Genomic DNA, 25,993 nt, shown 5'->3' with positions numbered 1-25,993 from the left:
GATTTTAATGGTGGATGTCCAATCACTTTTGTTTTCCTGTAGTTTGGTTCACCTTAGATTTATATTCCTCTCATTTTTGGGATGAAACCCTAAAATGATCTGTAAAAATGGATGAACGGAATGGATGAAACACATACATCATGGTGGGGCCCACAGAGCACCAACCACAAGCCACCGGGCTGATGGCAGCGGGAGTGGCGAATCCGTTTCCATCCAACTCATGTAGTCATTTGTTGGAGATGGATCGACATACGTCAGTGATGTGTTTTAAACCGTCCATTATTTTCGCGCATCCACGACTACCTGATGGTTGGCAAGACCTGATCTGGGTCGAGTGGTCTCCTGAGCCAGGAGTGTCCAACCGACTTGCCAGACCATGCGAGGTTGGCGCGTGTAGAGACGCGCGTGTGTCATGCCAATCCCACTGTCCCGAGCCCTTCTTAACTACGGAAGCCGAAGCTATCCAGATTCTCTCCAAATTACCAAAACATCCCTGCGACACCGACCGTTTTCCACGACCAACTGCAAGGGCACTATCGTCAAGAAGCCAATATAAAAAGCTCCCGCTAATACCCATCTTTCTGCCTATTTACAATCTCTCTCTCTCTCTCTCTCTCTCACTCCATGGATTCCACCACTAACTGTTCCGTCATCGTTGTCGGAGCTGGGATTTCAGGTAAGAACAGCCGAGCTGTCAGATTTCTGTACGGAATTCCGTCGCAGACCATCTCACGTTTTGTTTTTTGCAATTTTTTCGTGTCGCGTTTCGAAGGTATTTCGGCTGCGAAGGTGTTGGCGGAGAACGGGGTGGAGGATCTGGTGATTCTAGAAGCGTCGGATCGTATCGGGGGTAGGATTCGTAAAGAGGATTTCGGTGGATTGAATGTGGAGACCGGTGCGGGTTGGATCCAAGGCGTTGGTGGGAAAGAATCCAACCCCGTTTGGGAACTCGCCTGCAAATCCGGCCTTCGTACCTGCTTCTCCGATTACAGCAATGCCAGATACAACATCTACGATCAGAGGTTTTTCTCGCTCTCTCTAAACTATCGGTTCTGATACGTTTCGCTGCGAAATCGCTACGTGGTTTCCTAGCATGAGTCGGTGTTACCTGCCTGGCTTACTGGGGCTCCCGGCGCACATTAGCGGCTCGCACGGGGTGCAGCTAACGTGCGCGGAGGCCCCTTGGGTGCTCCTACCTGGCGCCAGCTGCCGACCCCTGCCGGGTGATCTGCAGCCATTGAATTCCTGCCGGGCTCATGGCAGGGGTTTGAGGTGCTTTAATGGCGGCGTATTTTAGTGTGACAGACCGCTATGTGCTATACTGCGCACTGGTGGTCCCATAACTTAGTTCGTTTCTCTCCTTTTCCCCAGCGGAAAGATCTTCCCTAGCAGAGTCGCAGCTGATTCGTACGACAGAGCAGTGGAGTCTGCGGTTCGTGCTCTGAGGAATCAGGAGGCGAAGCTCCGAGGCGTCTCAGCAATGGCGGATCCGCCCTTGTAAAAACATCTCTCTCCCCTCGCTAATCGCAATTCAATCCGGTAGCGCATCCAAACATTCCTCAGATTCTAATGCATGATATTTCTTTTTCTTCTTTCAGAGTCCCATCGACTCCGATTGAGCTGGCCATCGATTTCATTCTCCACGATTTCGAGATGGCGGGTGAGTAATCTCATATCGCGTCCCTTCTGCAAATTTTCGCATATATATCGTAACGTAGGATCTGAGATTTGGATTTTTTTTTTTTTTTTTTCCTTGCGATTTGTGAGAGCAGAAGTGGAGCCGATTGCAACCTATACAGATTTGGGGGAACGAGAATTTTTAGTTGCAGACGAAAGAGGGTACGAGTTTTTGCTGCATAAGATGGCAGAAAGCTTCCTTTCCTCAAAGGATGGAAATACCGTAGATAGTCGTCTCAAGCTCAACAAGGTAAAGGGCAGAAAAGGAGGGGAGTTATTTTGATACTCTGGCTGCTTGCGACGTTTGATACTCAGGCTGTTAGGAATGGTACACGTGTTATGTATGAACTCAAACTAGATAGACATAAATTGTGGAACCACGGTCGAACAATCCTAAAATGTGGAACGACGACACGGTTTAGTTTACTTTACCTTATACCACGTGTGCAATTTCTCGTGCCTGAGTATCGTCCATCATGCTCTTCCGAGTATTGAAGTATTCCTTAGAAAAGAAGTATGTTTTTCTTTTGAAAAATTGAAGAAGGAAATAATTAAAAATGTTGGGCTTGGTCAACTCACTTTTTTGTTTTTTAAACCTTTTACTTTTACTGAAGATAGGATTAGACAGTTTTTGCGTCTGTTGGATATTGACCTTTGAGTCGTTTCTATTTTGACCGTCCATCTGCTGGCCCTGGCATAAACAGAGGGCGGTACTGTTTTAAAACTATCTGACCTCTAATCAGGATCAGAAGTATGTGTGGTCATATTGGGCCCACATGCACGTGTCAGTGTTGATATTCCTGAGTTCGTTTTGTCTCTGTCGCGGCTCACAGGATTTTGTCGTCTGTCGTGGTACACTGAGGCCTACATGTTGAGTGGTTTCATGATCAGAACCGTCCATTTTGTTGAATATATGCTACAAGAGAAATTTCAATGGTTAGCATTCAACTCTGGAAATCAAAGGGTAAATAGTCATTGCTGAAGTGGAGTCATGCGAAAGGAACTTCACGATGGACGGTTAAAATCATAAGAAAATATCTCAGCATGTGGGCCCATTTGTGGCGACACACCTTGGATCCTGAGTCGCGATGGTGACCGGGTCACCTGGCAATCCGCGTCCGCAGCTGTGGGCGTGTGTGTGGATGGCTGTCCTCTGGCAGAGGACGGTAGTTTATCTTTTCAACTTGAAATTATTACGAAGGAGGCATCATACCATGGAATGAAGTGTGTATGGCAATGATGGCCTGCACATGTCAACCGAGCGCTTGGCATGCATGTATTTGAATCCAGACCGTTCACCGGTTGGCCGGCCGGATTCAACGGATTAGGATGGATGGGATAAATTTTAATGTAATGATTTTGATGTCAGTGGATTGGTTTAAGATCCATCGGTTTGCTATATCCCGCGACAGGTTCACCAGGTCTGTTTGGCAAGTTTGGCATATCTCGGGATTTTACCTTCCAATCCGTCCGTCCAAACACGCGCCAGGCTGAATTGAACGGGTTTAGGAGGATAGGATAAATTTTAAGGTAATGATGGTGATGCCAATAGATTAGTTTAAGATCCATAGGTTTGCTATATCCCGGATGTGTTCACCGGGTCTATTGTCACGTTTGGCATTTCCCGGGATTTTACGGTCCAATCCGTCCATCCAACCACCTCCGAGGTTACAGACTTTATGTGGATGGGGTTTGACCAAAAACTCGACTGGTCAAATGGTGATATGATCTGTTCGTTTGTCATCGAACGGACAGAAATTTGTACTGATGTACATGCTTGCCACGTGTACGGTCAGAGTGACGTGTAAGAACGTATCATGTGCAGTCGTACGCGGCCGAGTTACCTAAAAAGGTTGTGTTTGGATTTTGGAGAGAGTTTCTATCATTTCATCGTCATCAAATATACTGTTTTCCAAGCGATTTACCCCAACCCGTCTATTTTTAACCCACTGGAATTATTTGATACTCCAGCAGATTACCATGACTCATACATATGAGCTATGCTTCTATACACGTGGCATACGTGGACCCAAGTTCAAACCTTGTAGACCATGGGCCAATCTAGACTACCAACCGACGCGGATCAGCTGCGGGCAGGTTGAGTAGCGAGATTCCCTACTACCATGGTGCATGTGTTGTATCTACACCATCCATCCATTTGGAGAGATCATGTTAGGGCATGAGCCGAAGAATGAAGTACATGGAAAGCTCGAGTGGATCTCACCACAGAAAACAGCAGGGAGATTGATACCCACGGTTTAAACCTTCGTAGGGCCACGATGATGTTTACTTGAGATCCTACGAGTTTTTAATGGTAAAGGTTCAATCCCCGCTGTTTTGTGTATTGGGTTCCCTCCAGCTTTAAATCTAACTCATTCTTGCTTCTCTCCGAATAAATGGACCGATAAGGCCGACAAAGCTTAGTTACATCACTTTAGAAGGGAATCTGGCTACTCCCTGTCAGTAGCTAATCTGTGTTCCCACGGAATGCATTTCAAACATTGCTCATTAATCCTCACCTGTTATTAATAGATATTTGTTTGTTAAATTTAGACCGTCGGTTCTGCTTGCCACCAAACGGACATCTGCATTGGTCATTTTGTTCTGGTTTTATTACTGCCTATCCATGATTGATACTTCTATCGGACAGTTTGGATTTAGCTATAGTATGCCACGTGTAAAGTTGTCGTGTGCATAGTCATGGTCTGCCAGTGTATCATTTGACCTTTTTCCTTTCCTATGATACGGGCTTCTTTGTTTCTTTCGAAAGCGGTATAGTCAAAGAGGCTACATTTCTCGATTTACTGACATAATCAGTCATCGTGGCCATTTAAAGCTAGGACCGGGATCTTTGATATTCTCTATTCCTGAATTTTTTTTGAGGGACCCAAAAAGATTTGGCAGACGGGTAGCTGGAAATCAGACGGTTTTAAATGACTGGGGAGAGATGCATGGCATTGGGGTGTGGGTGGTTTGAATGAGATGTGTAGAGTTTCTTGATTTGAATTCCATAGCTGTCTCGTTTTTATCGACAATAGTACATTTTATTTCCAGATTTATACTGAATCTCTCTCACTGTGGCCATGGATGGGTGGATTTCTGCTTTGGGCTTTGAATTGCAGGTTGTTCGGGAAGTACATTACTCGAGAAACGGCGTTACATTGATTACGGAGGACAGTTGCGTCTTCAAGGCGAAATACGTCATTTTGTCCGTTAGCGTTGGTGTCCTCCAAAGCGATCTCATTCAATTTTCCCCCTGCTTGCCTGTCAGTACTCTCTGTCTTTCTCTCTCTCAGGATACAGGGCAAGACTCTGTTGATGGTAAACCATCATTTTCAAAATGGTGGTGACATCCTTCTCACACGTGGCAACCTTGCACAGGTGTCCGGACCAATCCAAAATGGAGCATACCTGCAATATGAGTATATGACACTGATCTAGAAATCCTGACCATCCAAATATTCAAAATGGCTATTAAATGGTTAACATTATCGTGTCAGTGTAGTTTGTGGGTTATGCTCCATAAAATGTTGGGTCAGCGATTTTGACGGTCTGGATTACTTTACGACTGTCCGATGTATACGTTTCTAGAGTATCCCCATTTGAAAAATGGTGCTAAACTAACACACGAGTCTTGCCCCCCTCATACAGCCCTTGGGGAGGGATTAGGTGTGACCCTGGACTCACCTAGACGGTGCGGTTTTTTTCATTTTAGGCATTATATAAAACATGAAGCGGATCAATTATCCGGTGGACCATACCATAGGAAACAGTGGTGATTGAACACCCTACCATTAAAAACTTCTCCGGGCGCACCTTAACGATTCTGCATTGTTTATTTACCATCCAATCTGTTGATAAGGTCATATAAGTGTGGATAAAGGGAAAAAACAAATAACAGCTTGATACAGAACTTTTGTGGCCCGTTAATGGTCAATCACCCCTGTTTCGTATGGTATGTTCCATCTGATAATTGTATCTGCTTCATTTTTTGGGATAATGCCTTAAAATGATCCCCAAAAAAACGGATGGACGGCTTGGATACATAATGCATACATCAAGGTGGGCCCCACGGTAGGGCCGCACCGTCTCGGGCGAATCCCGGTCCCACGTACTTCGCTCGCTGCATAAGGATTAAGAGGAAATAGAAAAAAAAAAAAAAAAAAATCTTTTTATACTCTTGCAGATCGTGATGGTGGATAGGCAGACAATAAGAAATTGCACACGTGGCACGGGTAACTTACATCAAGCCGTCTAAGTCGTACGTCCCGCTATAGATGGTAGCTTAAAGTGAAAATCTTGCTGATCTGATCCCCGAAGTGCCCGATTGGCTGACATTCAACGAATGAGTACCCGTCAATCAGAGCGTATGATAGTTCCATTAAACCAAAATTTCAATGTTGACCTACCTATACTGGTTCCTGCAATCTGGACGGTTTATACCGAGTTAATTTGTGCCACGTGTACAATATCCGAGTGCATGCCTATCAATTGTCACACTCTTCCAGAGTATCCAATGATTGTGCAAGTCATAGACTCGTAGCTGGGCCTATGGTACGTGCTGAATGAATTGACGTTCACACGTGAGCTGTGTCCATTTGAGGATGGTATTTGGTGGGTGCGTAGCGGAGTTATTTGATAGTTGATACTCTCGCACAGCTTCATGGTTCACATGCATTCGTTCGGTTTCACTGTACGCTTTCCATTGATGTAACTGGAACCAACCATTCAAATGACTGAAATGATAAGATACAGCTGGTTTTATCATAAGTTATAATACGACGACTTTTTTTCCGGCGACATGTGATTATCACCAGTCCGTGTAAAACATGGGCCACACCATTGTTATCACCAGCCCATCCACATATTGGGTGGGCCATACCTATACACGGAGTGTCATCATTGACTGTCTATTAATTTTGATGACGTGCCCCCCTTCAATGAGTGAATCGGCCTGATTTTCATATTATGCAATCATAATGGTGTGGCCCTCCTCTTTCTAGATTGGATATACCACACATGTGACGTGTTGGGGAAACAATGCCTGCATTACAACCTACGATGCAGCTACAGCCACTGTAGCTGAATATTTCTTAAATCCCAAATTGGACAGATTCAATGATTCCAACCTCTGACTAAATAACCCTTGCCCCCCAGCTTGAGCGGAAACGGATTGGCTACTCCCCCTGACACCAGCCCCGGAGCTGGTGGTCGGTGCTCTGTGGGCCCATCATGATGTATGTGCTTCATCCATTCCGTCTATCTATTTTTCTAGATCAATTTATGGTAGTACATAAAAAATGAGGTATATCCCAATCTCAAGTGGACCACATTACAGGAAAGAGTGTTTAATGAACTTCGACCGTTAAAAACTTTTTGGGGGCCATAAAAGTATTGGATCAAGTTGATCTTTGTTTTCTCCCTTCATCTGGGTCTTTATGACCTAATAAACGGATTGGATTTCAAATAAACAGTACATCAGGCCTTATGAGGATTTAAATGATGGATATCCAATCACTATTTTTTTCCCGTGGTGTGATCCATTTGAGATTTATATCCCTCTCATTTTTGGGATAAAGACATAAAATGATATTTTAAAATGGATGAACGGAATGGATGAAACACATACATCATGGTGGGGCCCACAGCACCGACCACCAGCTCCGGGGCTGGTGTCAGGGGGAGTAGCCAATCCATTCCCCCCCCTCCCCCCCCCCCCCAAATATTGGACCATGAGCTATTTTTCCATTTTAACCGTCCATCAGTTCAGTGTGATTTTTTTTTTTTTCGTGTGTTATGTCCCGTTTAGTTGAGCTAAGTACATCCCATAGTACGTGTGCATTTCCTCTTCTTTTTTTTTTTTTTTTTTTTTAATAAAAATAAATAAAATAATTTTTACTCTCATTACTGACGAATATGACAATAAAATATGCCAGAAATGGAAAACAGAGGCTATATCGAAGCTGGATATTATCGTTTATACGAAGATCTTTCTAAAGTTCCCCTACAAGTTCTGGCCTTGCGGGCCCGGCACCGAGTTCTTCCTTTACGCCCACGAGAAACGAGGATACTACACCTTTTGGCAGGTTTGTCGTCATGCTTCTTTCTTCCGTTTCGGTCATTTTCGCACAGTGGAACTATGTGACTGATTTGCCAGCGATCCGCCATAAACGTGGCCATCCACGGTGTACACACGTGCCCATGTACGTGGATCTATGCAATATTTCTTCTGGTGGTCCACCCTTGTTTTAGTGCCCCCACCAGACGAATGGTCTAGATCATGGTACATTTACTAAGGGAGAGCTATATAGCCTTTAGAGGGATAGGCATCGCTTGGTTTACCATGTTCTTGGAGAACAGGACGCATACCTCAATCTGGACCGTCCAAATTCTATGCCCGGCTGTGGTAGGGGACTACGTGAAAATTCACGCTGCCCGTCTGTTTGGTGGACCATTCAGCCAACGCTTAGAAAGAAATGTATTCTGCGGTTGGATATGCAGCAATGAATATAGTATTGATTGGGCCCATGATTTAGAAGGTCTGGATTGAGCTCCACATGCATGCGAGCTGTCCAGTGATTGGATGCATGTGTGTGAGATGACATGATCAGGTGTTACCCATACCCTTACCGTGGGGCCCACCTTGATGCTTTTTGCCATATACACGCCATCCACTCGTTTTTCCAGCCCATTTCACGATGTTGTCCCTCAGGTGGACCACACCACAGGAAATAGTGGTGATTGAATGCCCACCATTAAAAACTTTCTAGGGCCCTACCGTAATGTTTATTTTCTATCCAACTCCTTGATTAGGTCAACCAGACCTGAGTGGAGGGTAAATACAAAGATCAATTTGATCCAAAACTTGTGGCCTAAAATTTTTTTAACACTGTTTCCAGTGGTGTGGTCCACCTGATATTTAGATCTGCTTCGATTTTGGGATCATGCCCTAAAATGAGATGGAAAAACGGATGGACGGAGTGGACAACGAACACATTCATCAAGGTGGCCCCACATGGTAAGTGTAACGTGTTACACGGGTAACCACCTAATCCGCTCCCGCAACCATTCTCCTTTTGTTTATGTTCTTTGCGATGACTTTCTTTCGGGTCGGAGTGGGACCTATGCAAGCTCGGTTTCTCGCCTGCCTGTCTTTTGTGCTTTGGTGCGTGCATGAGCTAATCACACACGCACGTGGGATAAAGACTCAGTATCTCTAACCTCCACCTTTTTCTTTTCTTATTTATTTTTTTTCTTAAAAAAATCAAAACCTAACTACCGACCACGCTACCATCTTTTACTTTTTGCTCGGTACGTATGTATTATATACTCGGCAGCAGATGAGATGTGTTATTTAAACGAATGAATAAAGCTGGACATGGTTCAGCTGGACGCGGTTTCGCTGGCGATCCCAAGACCAGCCAGCCAGCTGGTGTCAAAGCTCTCTGAGCCCCACCGTGATGTATGTGCGTTATCCACGCCAACCATCCATTTTACCTGTTGATGTCAGGGAATAAGCCCAAAAATGAGACAGAAGCAAAGCTCAAGTGGATCACACCATAGAAAATAGTGGGGATTGAACGTGTACCACTGAAAACTCCCTGACGGCATACCTCAATGTATCTTTGCCATCGATCCTGTTCATAAAGTCACAAAACACTGGATGAAGATAAAACACAAATATCAACTTGATCCAAAACTTCCGTGGCCTTAGATAATTTTTCAACGGTTGGTAGGCATTCAATACCCATCCACTTGAGCTTTGGATCTGCTTGATTTTTGGGCACATGCCCTAAAATAAGCGGGCAAAATGTATGGATGTGATGGATAAAACACATACATCATGGTGGGCCCACAGGGCTTTGATACCAGCTAACTGGCTGGTGTTGGGGTCATCAGCCAAACTGCGTCGGCTGTGACCTGTACCCCTTTTTTGGTAATCTGCTCCTCCCATCACGGTGGCCCCATCGTCTAGATGTTCTTACAAAAATCAGGCATGTCCACTCGTCAGGTGGGCCCAGACTAATGAAAAAATTGGCAGCTACCAAAATAATTGCTTTGGCCGTGCTGGCATGATCAGTGGATGGGCCTGATTTTTTTGACGGGTCAGGTCATTTACAGTTGGGCCCACCAAATGGACAGGTTGGATGGTCGGCACATATGTGCCATTGGTTCTGTAGATCTGTTTTGGAGAATTATTTGATGCCTGACTGCGTGATTCACTTGATACGCAGACACCTAGAAATAGTACACTTGCAGATATTAAACCAAAGTTAAACATACTAAAGTGTGGAATACAATATCATTAAGTTCCACTATAAAAATCAGGTTGTTTGAACAATCCCAACCTTTGATTTGTGGACGCTTCTTTTTTGAAATAAGACCAATGAATTTTTATTTTCTTTCATTTCTAACTGTCCAATAAATGTCTAGCAATATACTATTTCGTAACCAAATAATAATATTTTTTTCCCCCCTTCAAGATAAGGCCATGCTAGTGCTCATAATTTGTATGATTTAGTTTGAATTATTTATACGCCATGTAAGCAAATTTTGAGTAATTTGTAACTAGTAAGAGATTTAGTTTTAAAGTCTTTCTGGTTCGGTACATGGGATGATCACATGAAACACACACGCACAGTGTAGCAGTGATGGGCTGGAATGTTTGGATGGGGGTGGACTGATGACGTGTGATATACGCACAGCACATGGAGAACGCGTACCCTGGGTCAAACATTCTGGTAGTGACTTTGACGAATGAGGAATCGAAGCGAGTGGAGTCGCAGGGAGAGGAGGAGACTTTGAAAGAGGCAATGGGAGTTGTGAGGGACATGTTTGGGCCCCACGTCCCTGATGCCATCCAGATACTCGTCCCCAAGTGGTGGAACAACCGCTTCCAGCGGGGTAGCTACAGCAACTACCCCATCATCGCCACCCAACACGACTTCAGAGACGTCAAGGTCCCAGCCCTCTCTTTTCACATTTCTTATTTATTTATTTATTATTGTTGTTGTTCTGGTGGGCCCCACCTTGGATGGATATTCTTGAACCGGCCATCCACCTTCTGGCTAAGTCCATCAGCAGCGGGTCCAAACAGAAGGATTGTCTGGATCCTTTAACCATGGGGCCCACTTGCACTGAATGTGCATATTGTGTGTTGCCTGATCTTGAGGCCCGTTTTCCAGTGACCCACGATTTGGGGGGACACTTATGGGATACTATCCCCTCGGGACCCAGCTAGAGACGGATGGTCCTGTCAGGGGCTCCATGGGGTCCATCGTGATGTATATATTTTATCCATGCCGTCATCCATTTTGAAAGATCATTTTAGGGCATTAGCCCCAAAAGGAAGCAGATTGAAGGCTCAAGTGGACCACTGCACATGAGGCAGTGGAAATTGAAAGCCTACTGTTGAAAACTTCTTGTGGGCCACAAAAGTTTTGCATCAAGCTGATATTTGTGTTTTACCTTAGCCCAGTTCTATGTGACCTTATGAACAAGTTAGGTGGCAAATAAATATCATGGTAGGCTCTAGAAAGTTTTCAATGGGCTCAGGAGTTCAATTCCCATCACTTACTGTGGTTTCGTCTACCTGACCCTTGATCTGTCCCTTTTTCAGCTCATGCTCTAAAATGATCTATCAAAATAGATATACGGCATGGATAAAATATATGCACTATAGTGGGCCCCACAAAGCCCCTTGGCAAATAAACTTCAAGGTAGGCACTAGAAAGTTTTCAATGGGCTTATAAAGTTTTCAATGGTTGGATTTCAATCCCCACTGCTTATTATGGTTTGGTCCACGTGAGCCTGCCCCTTTTTGGGTTCATGCCATAAAATGATTCGTGGCCCATGGAGCCCCTTGCAAAATCACACTGGACTCTGGGGGGTTTTCCATGGTAGGAGTTCAATCCCCACTGTTTAATGTGGTTTGGTCAACGTGAGCCTTGATCTGCCCTTTTTTGGTCTCATGCTTTAAAATGATCTGTCTATCTTCAAAATAGATAGACAGCATGGATAAAACACATACACCACGGTGGGCCCCACAGAGCCCTTAACAGGACCGCCCATCTCTAGCTATGTTCTGGGGATGGGCCTGATTTTTTTGACGGGTCAGGTCATTTGACCATTCGGGGTAATGCTCCACCCAAGGCGGTGCCATTTGACCATTGGTCAAAGAGAAGCACATCCTGTTCCACGGGAAATAAAAAATAAAAAAGATACTGCAACGGGAACCAGAAATGTGGGTGGGACTTTGACCAGGGAACTGATTTTAGAGTAGGGTATATAGGGCATGTGAGGAATAGCAATTTCAGAGTAGGGTATTTTGGTCTTTCTCTCGCTGATTCCTTTCATCCTTTTTCAGGCTCCAGTGGGACCTATCTTTTTCACTGGGGAGCACACCAACGAGAGATTCAACGGTTACGTCCACGGCGGTTACCTCTCAGGTCAGCAAGTTAAATCAAGTTATGTGAATTGCGAGTATTTTAGGCAGGGCCTCCTAATGTAGTTGTGCACGAGTTGAAGATCTGGGTTGTTCATCAAGTCGACCCAGACCAGCCTGATTTTCAGGCCAGGGCACATTAACAGAGTGGCCATCTGATGAACAGCCCAGATTGTGTGCGTGTCACATTGACACATGTGCGGATGTCTGATAGAACAGTATGCCTGTCCGCTCATTCACTATCACCTTCACATCGATCCAGGCTGTCCAAATTTTGGGTCTACTATTAATGGATGAAACCAGCCTGACGGTCACATGGATATGAATCATGTGATTCTCCTGTTGAATACAATATAGTCAACCATTTTCTTTTTGACTGTCAAATGACACCAATTGTACGGCTGAGATAAAAACCGGTCAATGTGAATTCCGGCCTACTCTTCATACGTCCCCGCTATTTATGGAGTGTAGAAATTGCAATTGCTCCAGACAAACACCTTGGTTTAGCCCGTAGGCCTGCTTACTATCCAGTGAAGGCATGACAATGCAAATTCATATCGGCTTTATTGGTCGACTTCCCCAAAACCAATACAATTTGCTTTCAGTGATTAGGACTTCTAGTGCCTATTTCCATGAGTAGAGATGAATCCGGTGCAAAAGTGCATCTAAATGCACAATGTGGAAATAGAATTGGCTCAAAATGACGGTGACTATGCCTCCAAAGCTGCTTTTGAGGGTGTCTCCAAATGGGCCCACAAACAATTAGAAATCATGATAGATTTTTAAAAATGGACAAAATGATTCATTGGCTGATTGCTGTAATTTTGTAGCTCTGAGCAATCCATAGAATGGCCCATCAGATGGTTTGTCTGGATTGATCCATTTATTCTCTTTTGAGTTGCAAGTTTATAGGATTAGTGTCATTTGCTCCAAGGTGGAGTGGATGGGATAATTCGTTTCCACAAGCAGGCCAATGTTGCTTATGGTTGCCCCCCTCTCTCACATGATCCGTCCACTTGACCATCGGCCCCCAACCATTATTGGCTGGATTGATCGAACATGCCTACTATAAGGACGGCACACATGATTGTGTCCCAACTGAAAATAGGCAAGTCCTGGCATTTGATCGAATTGGATCTCTTGAATGAAATGTGCATCTCTGGACCCCATCTTTCAATTTGAGATAAACCTGTAGTCCTAAGATTTTGTTTAGTTGCTAACATGAGTACTTGAATCCCTAAGATTGTGTTTAGTTGCTAACATGGGTATTTGAATCAATCAGGAATCGATACAAGTAATGCAGTTTTGGAAGCAATGAGGAAGGACAAGGAAAAAAATCGTGGGACCCGTTTGAAAAATCCATTCCTCCAGCCTTTGCTGGCCTTGACAGAGTCGTTGAGCCTCACACAGCAAGATGCAGTCTCCCGTCTCCAGAAATGGGATGTGGCCCGCCAGCTCTTCCTCAGTGGGAAGCTAGTCATCCAAGAAGCTATCAAATGACTCGTGCACCACTCCGTCTTGGTCAAATTCAAATCTTCCATTGCCATTGTTGTAACCACACCCTTGGAATTGATTAAGGGATGGGTGGACCGCCTTATACCACTGAAGAAGGCTGAAAGAGGGAAAGATGGCGTGCGTGGGGCCGAGCCCTAGGGTCATAGCACAAGCATGCATGCACATGAGAAGGAAAGAAGGATTTGGGTGCCATTGTTTTCATGTGATTCTTATTCCTAGGGCGGTGGAAGTGGTGGGGGCGGCTCGACGTGGAGATATTTGTTTTTTTGTGTAGATTTGCAATGCAAGGGGAGAAAATTGACCCTGTTATGTGCCTTCTTCAACACGTCTTTGTTCATAATCTTTTTTTTTTTTTTTTTTCTCTGGGAGCATTTCTCATCATATCTGTTTGTTTGTTTTTTCCTTTTCTTCTTTGACTGAGGAGAATGATGATATTAGAAGTTTAAACATTCATCAGAATCCCATGCCTGACCCACCTACGAGAATTTTGGCAAGAGATTTTCAGGCAAGCCCACATGGAGTGGCGGTTGTGCTGAGAAACCATACTGTTGTATGCTGGGAATGTCAATTTGAAACACACTGCAGTGGGTAAATATCCTTCAGCAAGATGAAGATAGTTGGGCGGATCATTCGAGCATGTGACAAGTTTCGGGATGTGGCCAAATCAAGTGTGGGGCCCACTGGATAGACAATAAGATTCTGGTGGCAATGGAGGTTGTATTTATGCGTGCTTTAGCTTTGTAGCAGGTTTTTTTTTTTTTTTAAAAAAAATCTAGAAGAAAAAAAGAGAACGAGGGTTGAGAGCAACTTCCTGTGACAGGAAGCTAGATGGGCCCACCATAATGTGCGTGAAAAAATCACCCCGTTCATCTGTTTTGCCGGATCATGTTACGACATGGGCTCAAAAAGGAGGCAGACCAAAAACTCAATTGGGCTGCCCGACATGAAAAAGTGAGTAGGAAAATGCCTACCATTGAAATCTCCCTAGACCACTGTGATGTTTATATGCTATCCATACTGCTTATAGGGTCATTCCCACCGAGATGACATGTATACACAAAAATATCAGCCAGATAAAACACTTTATGCCCCACCAATATTTCAACTTTAGCGATTCAATCCTAACTGCTTCCTGTCGTGTGGCCCACATGAGTTTTCGATCTGCCTATTTTTTTAGCCCATGTCATGATCTGGCTAAATAGATGGATGAGGTGGATTTCTTACAAATATCACAGTCGACCAGCCTAGCTTACTGTCACAGGAAGATTTGTAAAATTACTTGAGGACGGCAATTACCCATTTTAGCGAAGATGTCCAACACATTGCTAAGGTGGGCCACTTGACTCCTGTCTTTTAATGCTAAAAGACAAGATTGATTGGGGAAGAAAGGTGTCTCTCAAGATAAATGTTTATATCATGTTTGGGACAATGATGAGACGTCATGGACAAGTCACACAAACAAAACAATCCATGTCATGTCTTGTACGGTAGAAAGACCTCCTGGACAAGTCGTATCAATCCAGCAATCTACGGGTTTTACTGTCGAAGGAGAAAATAAATATATTGAAGGGACATTTTGGACAAGCTGTCTATCTAAAAATCAATAAATGAGAGAGACAATCAAATGAAGACAAATGGTATGCCATGTATGAATAAGATAGAGAGAGGATCCAAGTTCCTGATATTGTTATCAGTTTGGAGTGAGATTGGACCCATTAGATTGGGTTTGGTTCCAATACACTGTCCAATTGGCTTTCAAACCTTTTAGGATTTATTTTAGTTTCTGGCCTTCCTTTTTTTTTCTTTAGAAACAAAAAATTTCAGCTTTTTCTAAAAAAATATGTTTGGTTAGGTCCTTTTCTTTTTCATTTATCATTTTCCTTACTTTTCCTGCATTTTATTTTGCCCATCCTAGCTAGGGAAAATTAATTTCCCAAGAAAAGCTAGACCCTATCTTTCTCTCTAAGCTTTTCTCACACCCTTCTAGCAAAGTGGCCTCCTTTTCTCTTTCCAATCCTAAAGGAGGGCTCTGAATGATAGGTGGTCTAAATCACAGATTAGACCTTTTCTAATATAATAAATATATGCCGATCATCACCTATCCATTGATTTGATTACTAAATCATTAGATTAAGTTGATTTTTGGGAGGGTTGGGGAATCAAAGGTTTGTCACCACATGGGTATGATGGTTAAGGCTTTTCTTAGTATAAAAGTATGGATAGTCCATTTCCTAATAGTTAAGTCAGATGGTTTGGATGATGCATCAAAGCGACATTTTAAGAGGCATGAGCAATCAAAGGTGAGTCCCACACGATCAACGACCTAGATCCATGATTAAACCTTTTCTAATATTAGATAGGTGGACCTTTCATTTTCCATCTATTGATCAAACATTTATCATTGATGAATGATATTGATTTTTGGGAATCAGAGCTTGGCACTGCATGGTGCAAAAATGATTTAGTCCTTTCTTAGTGTAATTTGCATCTTTTGTTTCTTGATAGTTAATCAGATGGTTAGGATGATGCAATAAAGTGACCTTTTAGGAAGCATGGACAATCAAAGGTGGGCCCCATGATGGATGTCCTGAATCAATTATTAGACCTTTTTTAAGATAAGAAAGATGGACATTCCATTTTTTATCCATTGATCAAACATTTATCATCATCATATAAGATTGATTTTATAGATGGAAAATGATTAGGCCTTTCTCCACATCATATGGATATTTCATTTCCTAGTAGTTAATTAGATATGGTTAAGATGATGCAGCAAAGTGTTTTTTTTTCAGGAGGCATGGATAATCAAATGTGGGCCCCACATGATACGTGATCAAGATCAATGATTAGACGTTTTCTAATATAAGAAAGATGGACCTTTCATTTCCCATCCATTAGTCAAAGGTTTATCATCAATATATGATAGTGATTTAAATTGAGATGGGGCAACACATGATCCAAGCCTTTCTTAGTATAATAATATGGATAGTTCATCTCCCGATGGTTAAATGAGATTGTTAGGATGATGCGACAAAGTAGCTTTTCATAAGGATGGGCAATCAAAGGTGGGCCTCATATGATGGATGGCCTAGATCAATGATTAGATCTTTTCCTGTATAACAGAGATGGGTCTTCCACTTCCCATCCATTGATCAAACATCTAGCATCATAAAATGAGATTGATTTTTCGCAAGGAATAGGTTTGAAATCAAACACGGGGCCCACATGAAATGCAATAAAGATGCCTTTTATAGTATCAGAATGGATAATCCATTTCCTAATCATGGTGATGCAATCCAAGTGAATTTTTGGGAGGAATGGGCAATCAACTCTCACACATTATGGACAATCCAAATTCATTATTAAGCCATAGGTCCATTTATTATCATAACCACTGATAAATTGGTTATAATTATCAAAGTCACTTTTAAAAATCATGTGCAACAAAGGTGGCCCCACATGATCAATGGTCTAGATTAATGATTTGGCCTTCTCAAATATAACCAACATGAACCATCCAACTTTCTAGTAATTGATTGAATGCTTGAGAGAATCATCCTATCAAAGTGCTTCGTAGAGAGATGGGTAATCAAAAGTGAGAAGCAATATGAATGGTCAATGATCCTAAATCTATTATCAAACAATTTTCAATTCGATCAATCAGGAATTACCACTTTTTGTTCATTTACTGGCAATTACAATTGTGTAGTCCAAAATTTAGGCTGCTCCATGTATCATTTGAGGCAGGAGTGGATGTGATGAGGTCAATGACCGTCTTCCTTAGATACAACTACTTCGAATCCATGGAGCTTCTACGGACTCCTCATAAAGATTTCTCAAATCCACAAGTAAAAATTAAAAAAAAAGAAAAAAAAGAATAGAAATAAATTTTAATAAATTTGAAAATAAGTTGGTTGATTATTGTCTAATCTGTATGTGTCCCTGTTACACCATTAATAAAGGAAGAAACTAAACCAAAATTTGTAATTATCAAAAATAGCAAAATTTTAAGTCTAATAAAAATCCTAATTCTAGTAAAACTCTTCTAAAAATAAAAATTTCAAATAAACTTTTGGTAAAAGAGTCCTAGTATGATTAGGAGTTATTTCTAAAAAAAGAAGAAAATCTAAAACTCTAAAAAAAAAATTTTTAAAAATATATATTATAAAATTTGGAATTACTAAAAATAATATTTTTTTTTTCCTTAAAATTTCGTTTTTGAGATGAAAGCATGCATTTTTTGACGAAACAAATAGATGCGACCCACTTTATGGGTTGGTTCACCTCGGATGGCCCGTTGCAGTAAAGATTGATAGGTTGTGCGCCCCGTAACGATACCCAGATCAAAAGTTATGACCAATTTGCAATTCACCTTCTTTTGATTCAACCATGCTAATAATGTATCGGTGTCATGTCCTACACCACGTGGCTCACTTGATGAATGGCTTAAGAAAAATTAACAAAACCAATAAAATTCTCCAAAAATCAAACAAGCCCTTGGAGCTAACCTGACCATTGGACCATCCTTTTAAATTAGTAGGACTTCGACATTACCCAGACCCAACTTATTTTAACTTGGATGCAACGCAAACCTAACTCATATACATTAGTGTGTTTGATCTGGGCTGGAATCTAGACCCAATTAATTGTAATCAGGTCTTGACCCACCCTTGACCAGACCCATCTCCAACCCACCCTCCACTAAGATAGTAAGAATTGCCTGATTCTAGAGATTTTCCGTACATGGCCAGATCAATTGGGGCCACCATATGAACAGTAAGAATCATGTTGGCATCATGTGGGCGGCGCTCAATTATCGAGCTATGATTAAAAATCTATGACATCTCCATGGACCCATTAATTTCATGATTGGACCTTTGCTTGATGGTTGCATTTGTCTGTACTGACTTTTGTGGTATGGGTTTCGATTTTTTTGGTGGGCCATTCGATCATAGTCCACAATGTTAAATGACAAGATTGATTGAGGAAGAATCAACGAAATCGTGACTAATAACCTGTGGAATGGATATGAAGGGTCGTAGTCTTAGATAGAGAGAGGGCAAAAGACAAATGACTTGTATGGAAAGGAGGTTTGTTCCAGAACATCCGGATGCATTGCAATCAATGCATCCAGACTTTAACCTTTGAATCTGGGTCATCTTTCAGTGATATAAACCATTTATAATATGATACTTCTTACTTTGAACGGTTGATGGATAACAAACAAAAGCTCTCATACATACATACATACATATATGTATGTATGATGGAATGTTTCAATCCTTTATAATTTTAAACCTATAGATGAAAAAGCAGCTCCACCCATGATTCATATGGACCACATAAATAGAAACAGTGTACTTACAATATTTAACCTCCAAATTGTTTCCCTTAACATGGCCCACTCAAATCACGAGTAAGGCTGATATTTGGTCCTTGGGCCTAACATAAGATGACACACTTGATGGTCAGAGTGGATTTCACATAAACATTGAGGAGGAGCCCAAACTTGGAAATCAGGCTCACTAAATTTTTAGCCACCTAACCTGGAGCGACATCTCCACAGTACCCTGATTGTTGATCTTAGCTCTCATACACTAGGTTCCAAAAGCATGATCTCATAAGAAGAATTTTCAGGATTATTATTATTATTATTTTAAAATAAAGGAGCATAAATAATCACAACTAAAACAAAAAATATTATCATGCATCCACTATATAATTGATTTGTACAATGCTGGAAAAGAAAATACAAAGTATAACAAAAAACTCCAAAAAAAATCAGACACGTACTCCAGCCTCAATACTGCCGATATGCCCTAACATAACCTACAGTCTAAACAAATGCGCGTAAGTTTCTTACGAATCTCAATAAAGTATATGTGTGCGTGCATAATGGATATGACAAGTATATGAATATCAAAGCAAGTGAAAAAGATGGAAGGCCATACTGCCAAGTCCATAAATGCTATTAGCCACTGGCCTACGTCCCATTGTGCATATAATCAAGTGCGTGGAAGAGACTTCATTATCCACCTTGTCAGTGGTATGCCAATGCCCACTCGGCTCATAGATAATGGACCCATTTCATGAGCCGTTCATACTCAACCTAACATATAACCCCCTTCACCCGAGCGGATAAGGTCACACTTCTTTCCAACTGACCCCGACATAGTGGGATATTAGACTTATTGGTATTTGGCACTCAGGCGCTCATGTTATACACTCATTCTCGATATTGGATCATCCTACTGGTATTATAAAGTTTAAAAATTTTCACTCACGGACATCCTATGTGCTCATATGCTAAAACCTATTTACGATGTTTATACTCATATAAGCCAGCCATGACAAAGTTGCGGAGGCCACGACCCTAATGTTGCTAGGGCGTATGCTACAACCCTCGTGCTGCTAGGGTGTAAATGCAATCGTGACATACATAGTACACAATCCATGAATCACACTATCCAAGTCATGCATCAAAACCTGTGTGCATCGCATGATCATGTGGGGTGACCTTATCTCGTACAAGTCCCCTAAGTTTCTGAAAGCCATAAGGCGTATGCTATGATCAATCATTACCCATAAGAGGCATACATATAAGTGATGAACATATGAATGAGCATGGTATTCATTATACTAAGCATATTATCAATGTCGACCTATCTAAGTACACTAGCATGTTATCAATCATAGTACATACACACGTGTTTTGATTCATAAATAAGGTTTGGACCTAGGTAGGGTCCCCTTGGGCCTAATCCTAATAGGATCGTAAGATGTACATCAAGGTGGACTACAGGAATGTGCAGGGTAGGAGTCGGTCACTGTTGCATCTTAGGTGTGTACTACATAGGAACAGACCCCGTAACAGGTCATGAAGTGTAAACAATAAGAGACTTATAATACGTGTGCTAAATAACCTTTAATATTCTTAATACAAAGATGGTGGGACCTAAACTGCAAGCCCCATTAGTGATGAGAAATGTTCATGTGGCATGACCCACTTGAAACTTGGATCAACCCACACCTGGGCCCGTACACCAAAATGATCTAGCAACCGGATATACGGTGTGGATAAAAAATATACATTTTGAAGGCTCTTTCGATGCAACCGAAATGTATTCATTAAAGATATGTTGGAGCACTTTTCTATATATTTAGCTTCCGGATCTTTACACAGATAATAGATTTTGGCATTTTAGAGACTCCAGTGCATCTCAAGCCCAACCAAACATCCTAGACTTTATCCCAATGAGATTTATGCACTCTTCTTGGTGATTCTTCACTTAAACAAGCATTCCAAGCTTCTATTCAAGAAGAACATGATCTCACGCCTTCTTTAGAGTATCGAGACCAAGCTTATAGGTGCATCCAGTGTTCAAATTTTCTTTATTATTAGTGAAATATCTCCAATATTGTCTTTATCTCCAGCTTGGCGATACTAATAACATTGGTAGCGATACCGATAACGCTAGTAGTATCAGAAATTCCAGGTATTAGCAATGTATTGCTGAGCATCGCCAACGTATTAAGATCACTAATGTAATTGTCAATATTTTCAACTACGAAAATTCTAGGTGTCTCTTGTATTATCAATGCATTAATATCGCCAATGCATCGCCAATATTTTCAACTATGTAAATTTTAGGTAATGCTTGTATCATAAGTGTATCGATGATATTTCAATAATATTACCAACGTATTGATATCATCAGAATTTTGCTTATTAGAAAATTTTGTATTTCATTTTTTTCATAGGCACATGGTTGTATGTAGTGTTCAATTTGTTATTGATACTATCAATAATATCTTGATATTATCGATATCACAATAAGTGCAATATTAAGACTACAATCTTTCGTTTCCTTTCCAATTGTTGATTATTTCTTGGTGAAATATCATGTGTTGTTGGTATTTTGCAATATCAATGGATGTTTGGATGAAAGGTTGGATGGTTAAATAGGCTAGATGGGATGGTTGGACTGATTTCTTACAACAACACATGCTTTTAAGGCCTCATTAAATGGAAACGTGTTATGTATGCATTCTTTTTGTAATTTTTTTTTAATTTCTAGGTATGCAAATATGTACATTTTAACATTTCCTGAAGTTTCGCTGAAAATTCCACCATTTTCCCCGTGTTTCCCTGCATTTTTGGTTATCAACGATATTATTGGCGATATAGATATTGTTTCTGTATCCCTGGCCAGCGATACTAATACTTCAAACATTAAGTACATCTACTGTCTCTATCATACTCTAAAGTGTCTATCATTTGAATCCCGTAGGAAAAAAAACTTCTCATTAGTAGGAGATTCAACCCACTCCCATCACCTTGGTCATCTTGAAGAAGCACCAAATGTAAGGAGATTGATCGTGGAGCAAAAGCCTTGGCAAAGCAGCAGTAGCATGATCGAGGGGGCATTGGGAGTTGATTGAAGCATAGGAGAATCAAGCAACCCATTAAGGCACATCAAAAGGGACTCAATCCGACAAGTGTTATGTGTAAGAGTTTGTGTTTGTACTCATTCCTTGTGTAGGTTGGAGTGTAAGAGTTTGTGTTCAAACTCACCTACGTTCTTTCGTAGGACCTTGGCTCTTCCATATGGCCTAAATCCGTGATTCTTGCGTAGGACCTAGGTTATTAGTTAGCTGAAGGAAAAACCAACTGAAGTCCTTTCATAGGCCTCTGACGGGAGAATACATTTCACGTTCTTGTGTAGGACATTTGGTCCCGTATAAGCCATAAAGAGTTGGGTACTTAGGTAAGACCCTTACTCTTGTGTAGGGCATAAACTTAAAGTCCTTGTGGAGGGCTGTAAAGGTTAGAGGTTAACCTGATTTAAAATCTCTGATAGTGAAATCCAGTACACTCATGGGTTGAGTACGCTCGCCGAGAGTGGAATAGGCAAGTAGCCGAACCACTATACATGCTTATGTTTGGGATTGATTATTTGTGTACATGTTTAATTATGTTAATATGGTGAATGTTTAAATTATGAATGCATATTTAGATGTATACTTAAGTTGATAGGTAGCTCATCCCACGCAAACATGTTCATTATCTCTTTATAGGCTAGTTGCTTATCTTGCACATCTTTTGTAGCCTATATGATTAGACCCTCTATTGGCTTGGAAGCCTTAGAATTAAATCGCCTCACTTAGTTTAATTTTTAATTAGTTTAAGTTAGACATTGTTTTTTTTTAAATTGGCATAAATTTTAAATTGGTCCTAATCCCCAAGTGTATATGTAAACCTTTTAAGAAATTAAGAGAAATTTGATATCACAACTGTGAGGGTTATGGACATGTTGCTTACGATTGCACTAACAAAGTAAGATCAAAATGCAAGGCTATGGCAATAATATGGGATGATATTGAGGAGTTTAATTTAAATTGTAAGAACTCCTATAATGATGAAGACATTGAATCTTTTAGAGTTATAATGGCCTCCACCACTACTTCTCTCCATAAAGACTTGGGTGGAGAATCCGGCCATAACATCTCGGAAGAGGAAGAAGAGAATCATCCAAAGAAGAACAAGAAGATGAAGGAGATGTCTAATTGCAAGAGGTCTATAACATGCTTTTTACTAAGAGTTTAAAATTATTAAAAAATAGCTGAGTTTGGTAAAGGCCAAGAGGAATCAATTGGCTGAGAAAAATAAAATTTTGAGAATTTCTCCCTAATATAAGAAAAGGAAAATCTCGAGTCTGATTTAAATAAGACTTTGAGGAGATGTGAATGTCTTGAAGTTGAGCTTGAAACAATTAAATCTATAATTCAAGGCCTGAGACAAGAAGTTATCCAATTTGAATCTTGTCTTGTCAATACTAAGGTTGCCCAAGGAAAAGAGCAAATAGAAAAATCTATTAGTGTGGGTAAGCCTTTTGGGGATAAGAGAGGTTTTGAACAAAATAAAAAAAAATTCATAAACCAACCACTATCCATTCTGTGATCCAAAAGGACTCGCCTGCTTCAAGAAGTAGATCGACAACCTATCCTATGTGCCAAAATTGTGGAGATGAGGGCCATTTAAAATTTGAATGTATTATATCTAAAAGGCCACAATCCACCTCAATCTCAAACTGAATAGGTAGGTATATCATGATTAAGAAATCGACATACCAATGGAGAAGCCCTCCTAGAAGATCACTGAAAGAGAAGAAATTTTCAACCCCTTCAAAAATCAACAATCATATGAGGAAGTTGATTAAGCAAGTTGTCATTCTCAATGAAAAAATGAAGATAATTCTTAGTTGGGGTAACAACAACCAAAATAGAAAATAAAAAAATTTCCTATCGAATATAGATCTCCAAATAGGATTTCATGAAAGAGATAAATTCAAGAAAGAAATACTCTCTCCTAATAACAATTTAGGTCCTAAGAAATTCACACCCAAGTGGGTTGTGAAGAGGAATATGTGACCTACAAGGTCTTTGTGCGCTTATAGGTAAATCTGATGATTGTAGCCTCATTATCCTTTATATAGTTTAGCCTTAAGTTGCTAAACATTGGTCATGTGGCTTGATAGGTATGTATTTTAAATAGGCATATTATACATGCTCTATGTTTTTTAATGTGTATATGCACCCTTATGTATTCCCTTGTCGGTATGTTTTTATAGGTAAATTTATTATTTATAAAGCCTTCCATTTATGTACTTATTAGTATATTCATGTAATTACCTCTTTGTCATTTACTAACAAAAAGTGGGGAAAATTAAGATTTGATGTAGAGTGGGTCGCAGAAAATTACATGGCCAAGATGGATCAGAAAAGGCCCGGTCGACGACAGAAGTAATCCAGACCATCGAACCTTAAATCGGGCGTATCTTGCAATCCGGAATGAGTTATCTGACGTAAAATATATGATTTTGGGGTAGAACGAGCTACTGAAGCCAACCAACCCCGCTACGCCGGGTTGCGCAGCCCGGAATTGTGAAAAACCCCTGGATTGACGGTCGTTTCCCTGTTTTAATTTCGTTTTTACTATAAATAGTAAGTTTTAGTTCGATTATAACTCTTCATCCGTCGGGCTTTAGGAGTTGCGCCCAACGTGAAAAGAGCTTAGAATAATTAGGAGAACGGTTTGGTGAAGCCAAATAGGACACTTACTATTTTTGGCCGAAAACCTTGCGCACTAGTAGACATCACGACCGTCTATAAATAGTAAGTTTACTATTTATAGTAAGTCGCGGATTCTAAGAGTTTGAGTTGTAGTTTGCTTCTAATTTCTTTCCCATTGCTTGGTAGCCCTATTTAAAGGGTTGTGAACTCGTTTTTATTCATCAATTAATCAATTTTGAATTTATTAGAATTTATTTCTATTTTCTGCTTTCTTTCCTCGTGCTTTCTTTCCTCGTGAGGAGTCCAGAGAAGCTCCGTGGATTCGGAGTAGTTATCCTCATCACGTTCATCCTGCGTCAATTGGTATCGGAGCGAGGATTCCCCTCGGGCCGATGGCAAACAACGAAGGTATGAATCAAAATCCTCTGGACAGTGATCCAGGATTCGTTATCTTTCGGAAAGAATGGAAGCTTTCCACCGGAGAGTCGATTGACCATGCAAGGGCGCAGGCAACTCTTGACCGTCTTGCGGATGCGCTACTTCCGCCCGAGCCTTAGGCGGTGCTCCACCACCCGTGGTGGCTCCACCACCCATGGTTGTGTACGACACAACCCCGATTTTCGTAGAGCACTACCGGTGGCAAACCATAGGGTACACGAGATGATTCAAGTTCTAGCGGCGAGGACCTTAATGAGGGTTTTGCTCGACAACCAATCCATGGAGGTGATCATCTAGATCGTCCTTGAAAGAGACTATCGAGGTAAGGTGAACTTCCTAGTTTTAACGGTTTATTACGTATAGAAGATTTTCTCGATTGGCTAGAAGTAGAGAGATATTTTGATTATATGGACGTGCCGATCATAAGAGGGTAAAATTGGTAGCGTTTAAATTAAAATCGGGTGTTCCGCATGGTGGGAACAATTACAACTCTCACGAGCTCGCGAACAAGGCGCCTATCTCATCATGGCCACGGATGAGACGTCTTCTTCGATCTCGATTTCTCCCGGTGATTATGAGCAGATATTATTCCAAAAATATCAAAATTGCCGACAGGGTAATCGATCACAGATTATACTGAAGAATTCTAACAGCTGGCTACACGAAACGATCTGTCAGAATCTGAGTCACAGAAGGTGGCGCGATTTATAGGTGGGTTGCGACCGACAATTCAGGACCGAGTTCAGATGTACCCAGTCGGGACTGTGGATGAAGCGGTTCAATTGGCGGGTAGGGCGGAAACACAACTTGCAAGAGCTCCTGCTCGTCCATATCCTTCAACTCGAC

The 25,993-nt window shown here is 41.3% G+C and overlaps 1 protein-coding gene across 5 annotated transcripts; it reads left to right on the top strand.

Annotated features, from left to right (window-relative positions):
- The first annotated feature begins 521 nt into the window (after window positions 1–521).
- On the top strand, window positions 522–13,976 carry LOC131226006 (polyamine oxidase 1). Of its 5 annotated transcripts, XM_058221638.1 has the most exons (10): window positions 522–676; window positions 773–1,022; window positions 1,372–1,497; window positions 1,599–1,660; window positions 1,773–1,927; window positions 4,800–4,943; window positions 7,614–7,763; window positions 10,383–10,637; window positions 12,044–12,125; window positions 13,404–13,976. In XM_058221638.1, the coding sequence occupies exons 1-10, from the start codon at window positions 625–627 to the stop codon at window positions 13,619–13,621; spliced, it is 1,494 nt and encodes a 497-aa protein (XP_058077621.1). In that variant the 5' UTR covers window positions 522–624; the 3' UTR covers window positions 13,622–13,976. The 5 variants fall into 5 exon arrangements, with proteins under 5 accessions (XP_058077621.1, XP_058077622.1, XP_058077623.1 ...); XM_058221639.1 differs by lacking the exon at window positions 4,800–4,943; XM_058221640.1 differs by lacking the exon at window positions 7,614–7,763.
- The last annotated feature ends 12,017 nt before the right edge of the window (window positions 13,977–25,993 follow it).

This window comes from Magnolia sinica, chromosome 14 (genome assembly GCF_029962835.1).
Source record: "Magnolia sinica isolate HGM2019 chromosome 14, MsV1, whole genome shotgun sequence".
Lineage (NCBI taxonomy): Eukaryota > Viridiplantae > Streptophyta > Magnoliopsida > Magnoliales > Magnoliaceae > Magnolia > Magnolia sinica.
The sequence above is the reverse complement of the archived record's forward strand: the minus strand, read 5'-3'. Positions and strand labels throughout refer to the sequence as shown.

What these genes read in the sequence shown, in the direction of transcription:
- LOC131226006 (XM_058221638.1), top strand. Translation starts at nt 625, where the DNA reads ATGGATTCCACCACTAACTGTTCCGTCATCGTTGTCGGAGCTGGGATT. An exon ending in GTCGTCTCAAGCTCAACAAG is followed by an intron (nt 1,928 to 4,799) that starts GTAAAGGGCAGA and finishes TTTGAATTGCAG; the next exon opens with GTTGTTCGGGAAGTACATTA. An exon ending in AATTTTCCCCCTGCTTGCCT is followed by an intron (nt 4,944 to 7,613) that starts GTCAGTACTCTC and finishes AAAATATGCCAG; the next exon opens with AAATGGAAAACAGAGGCTAT.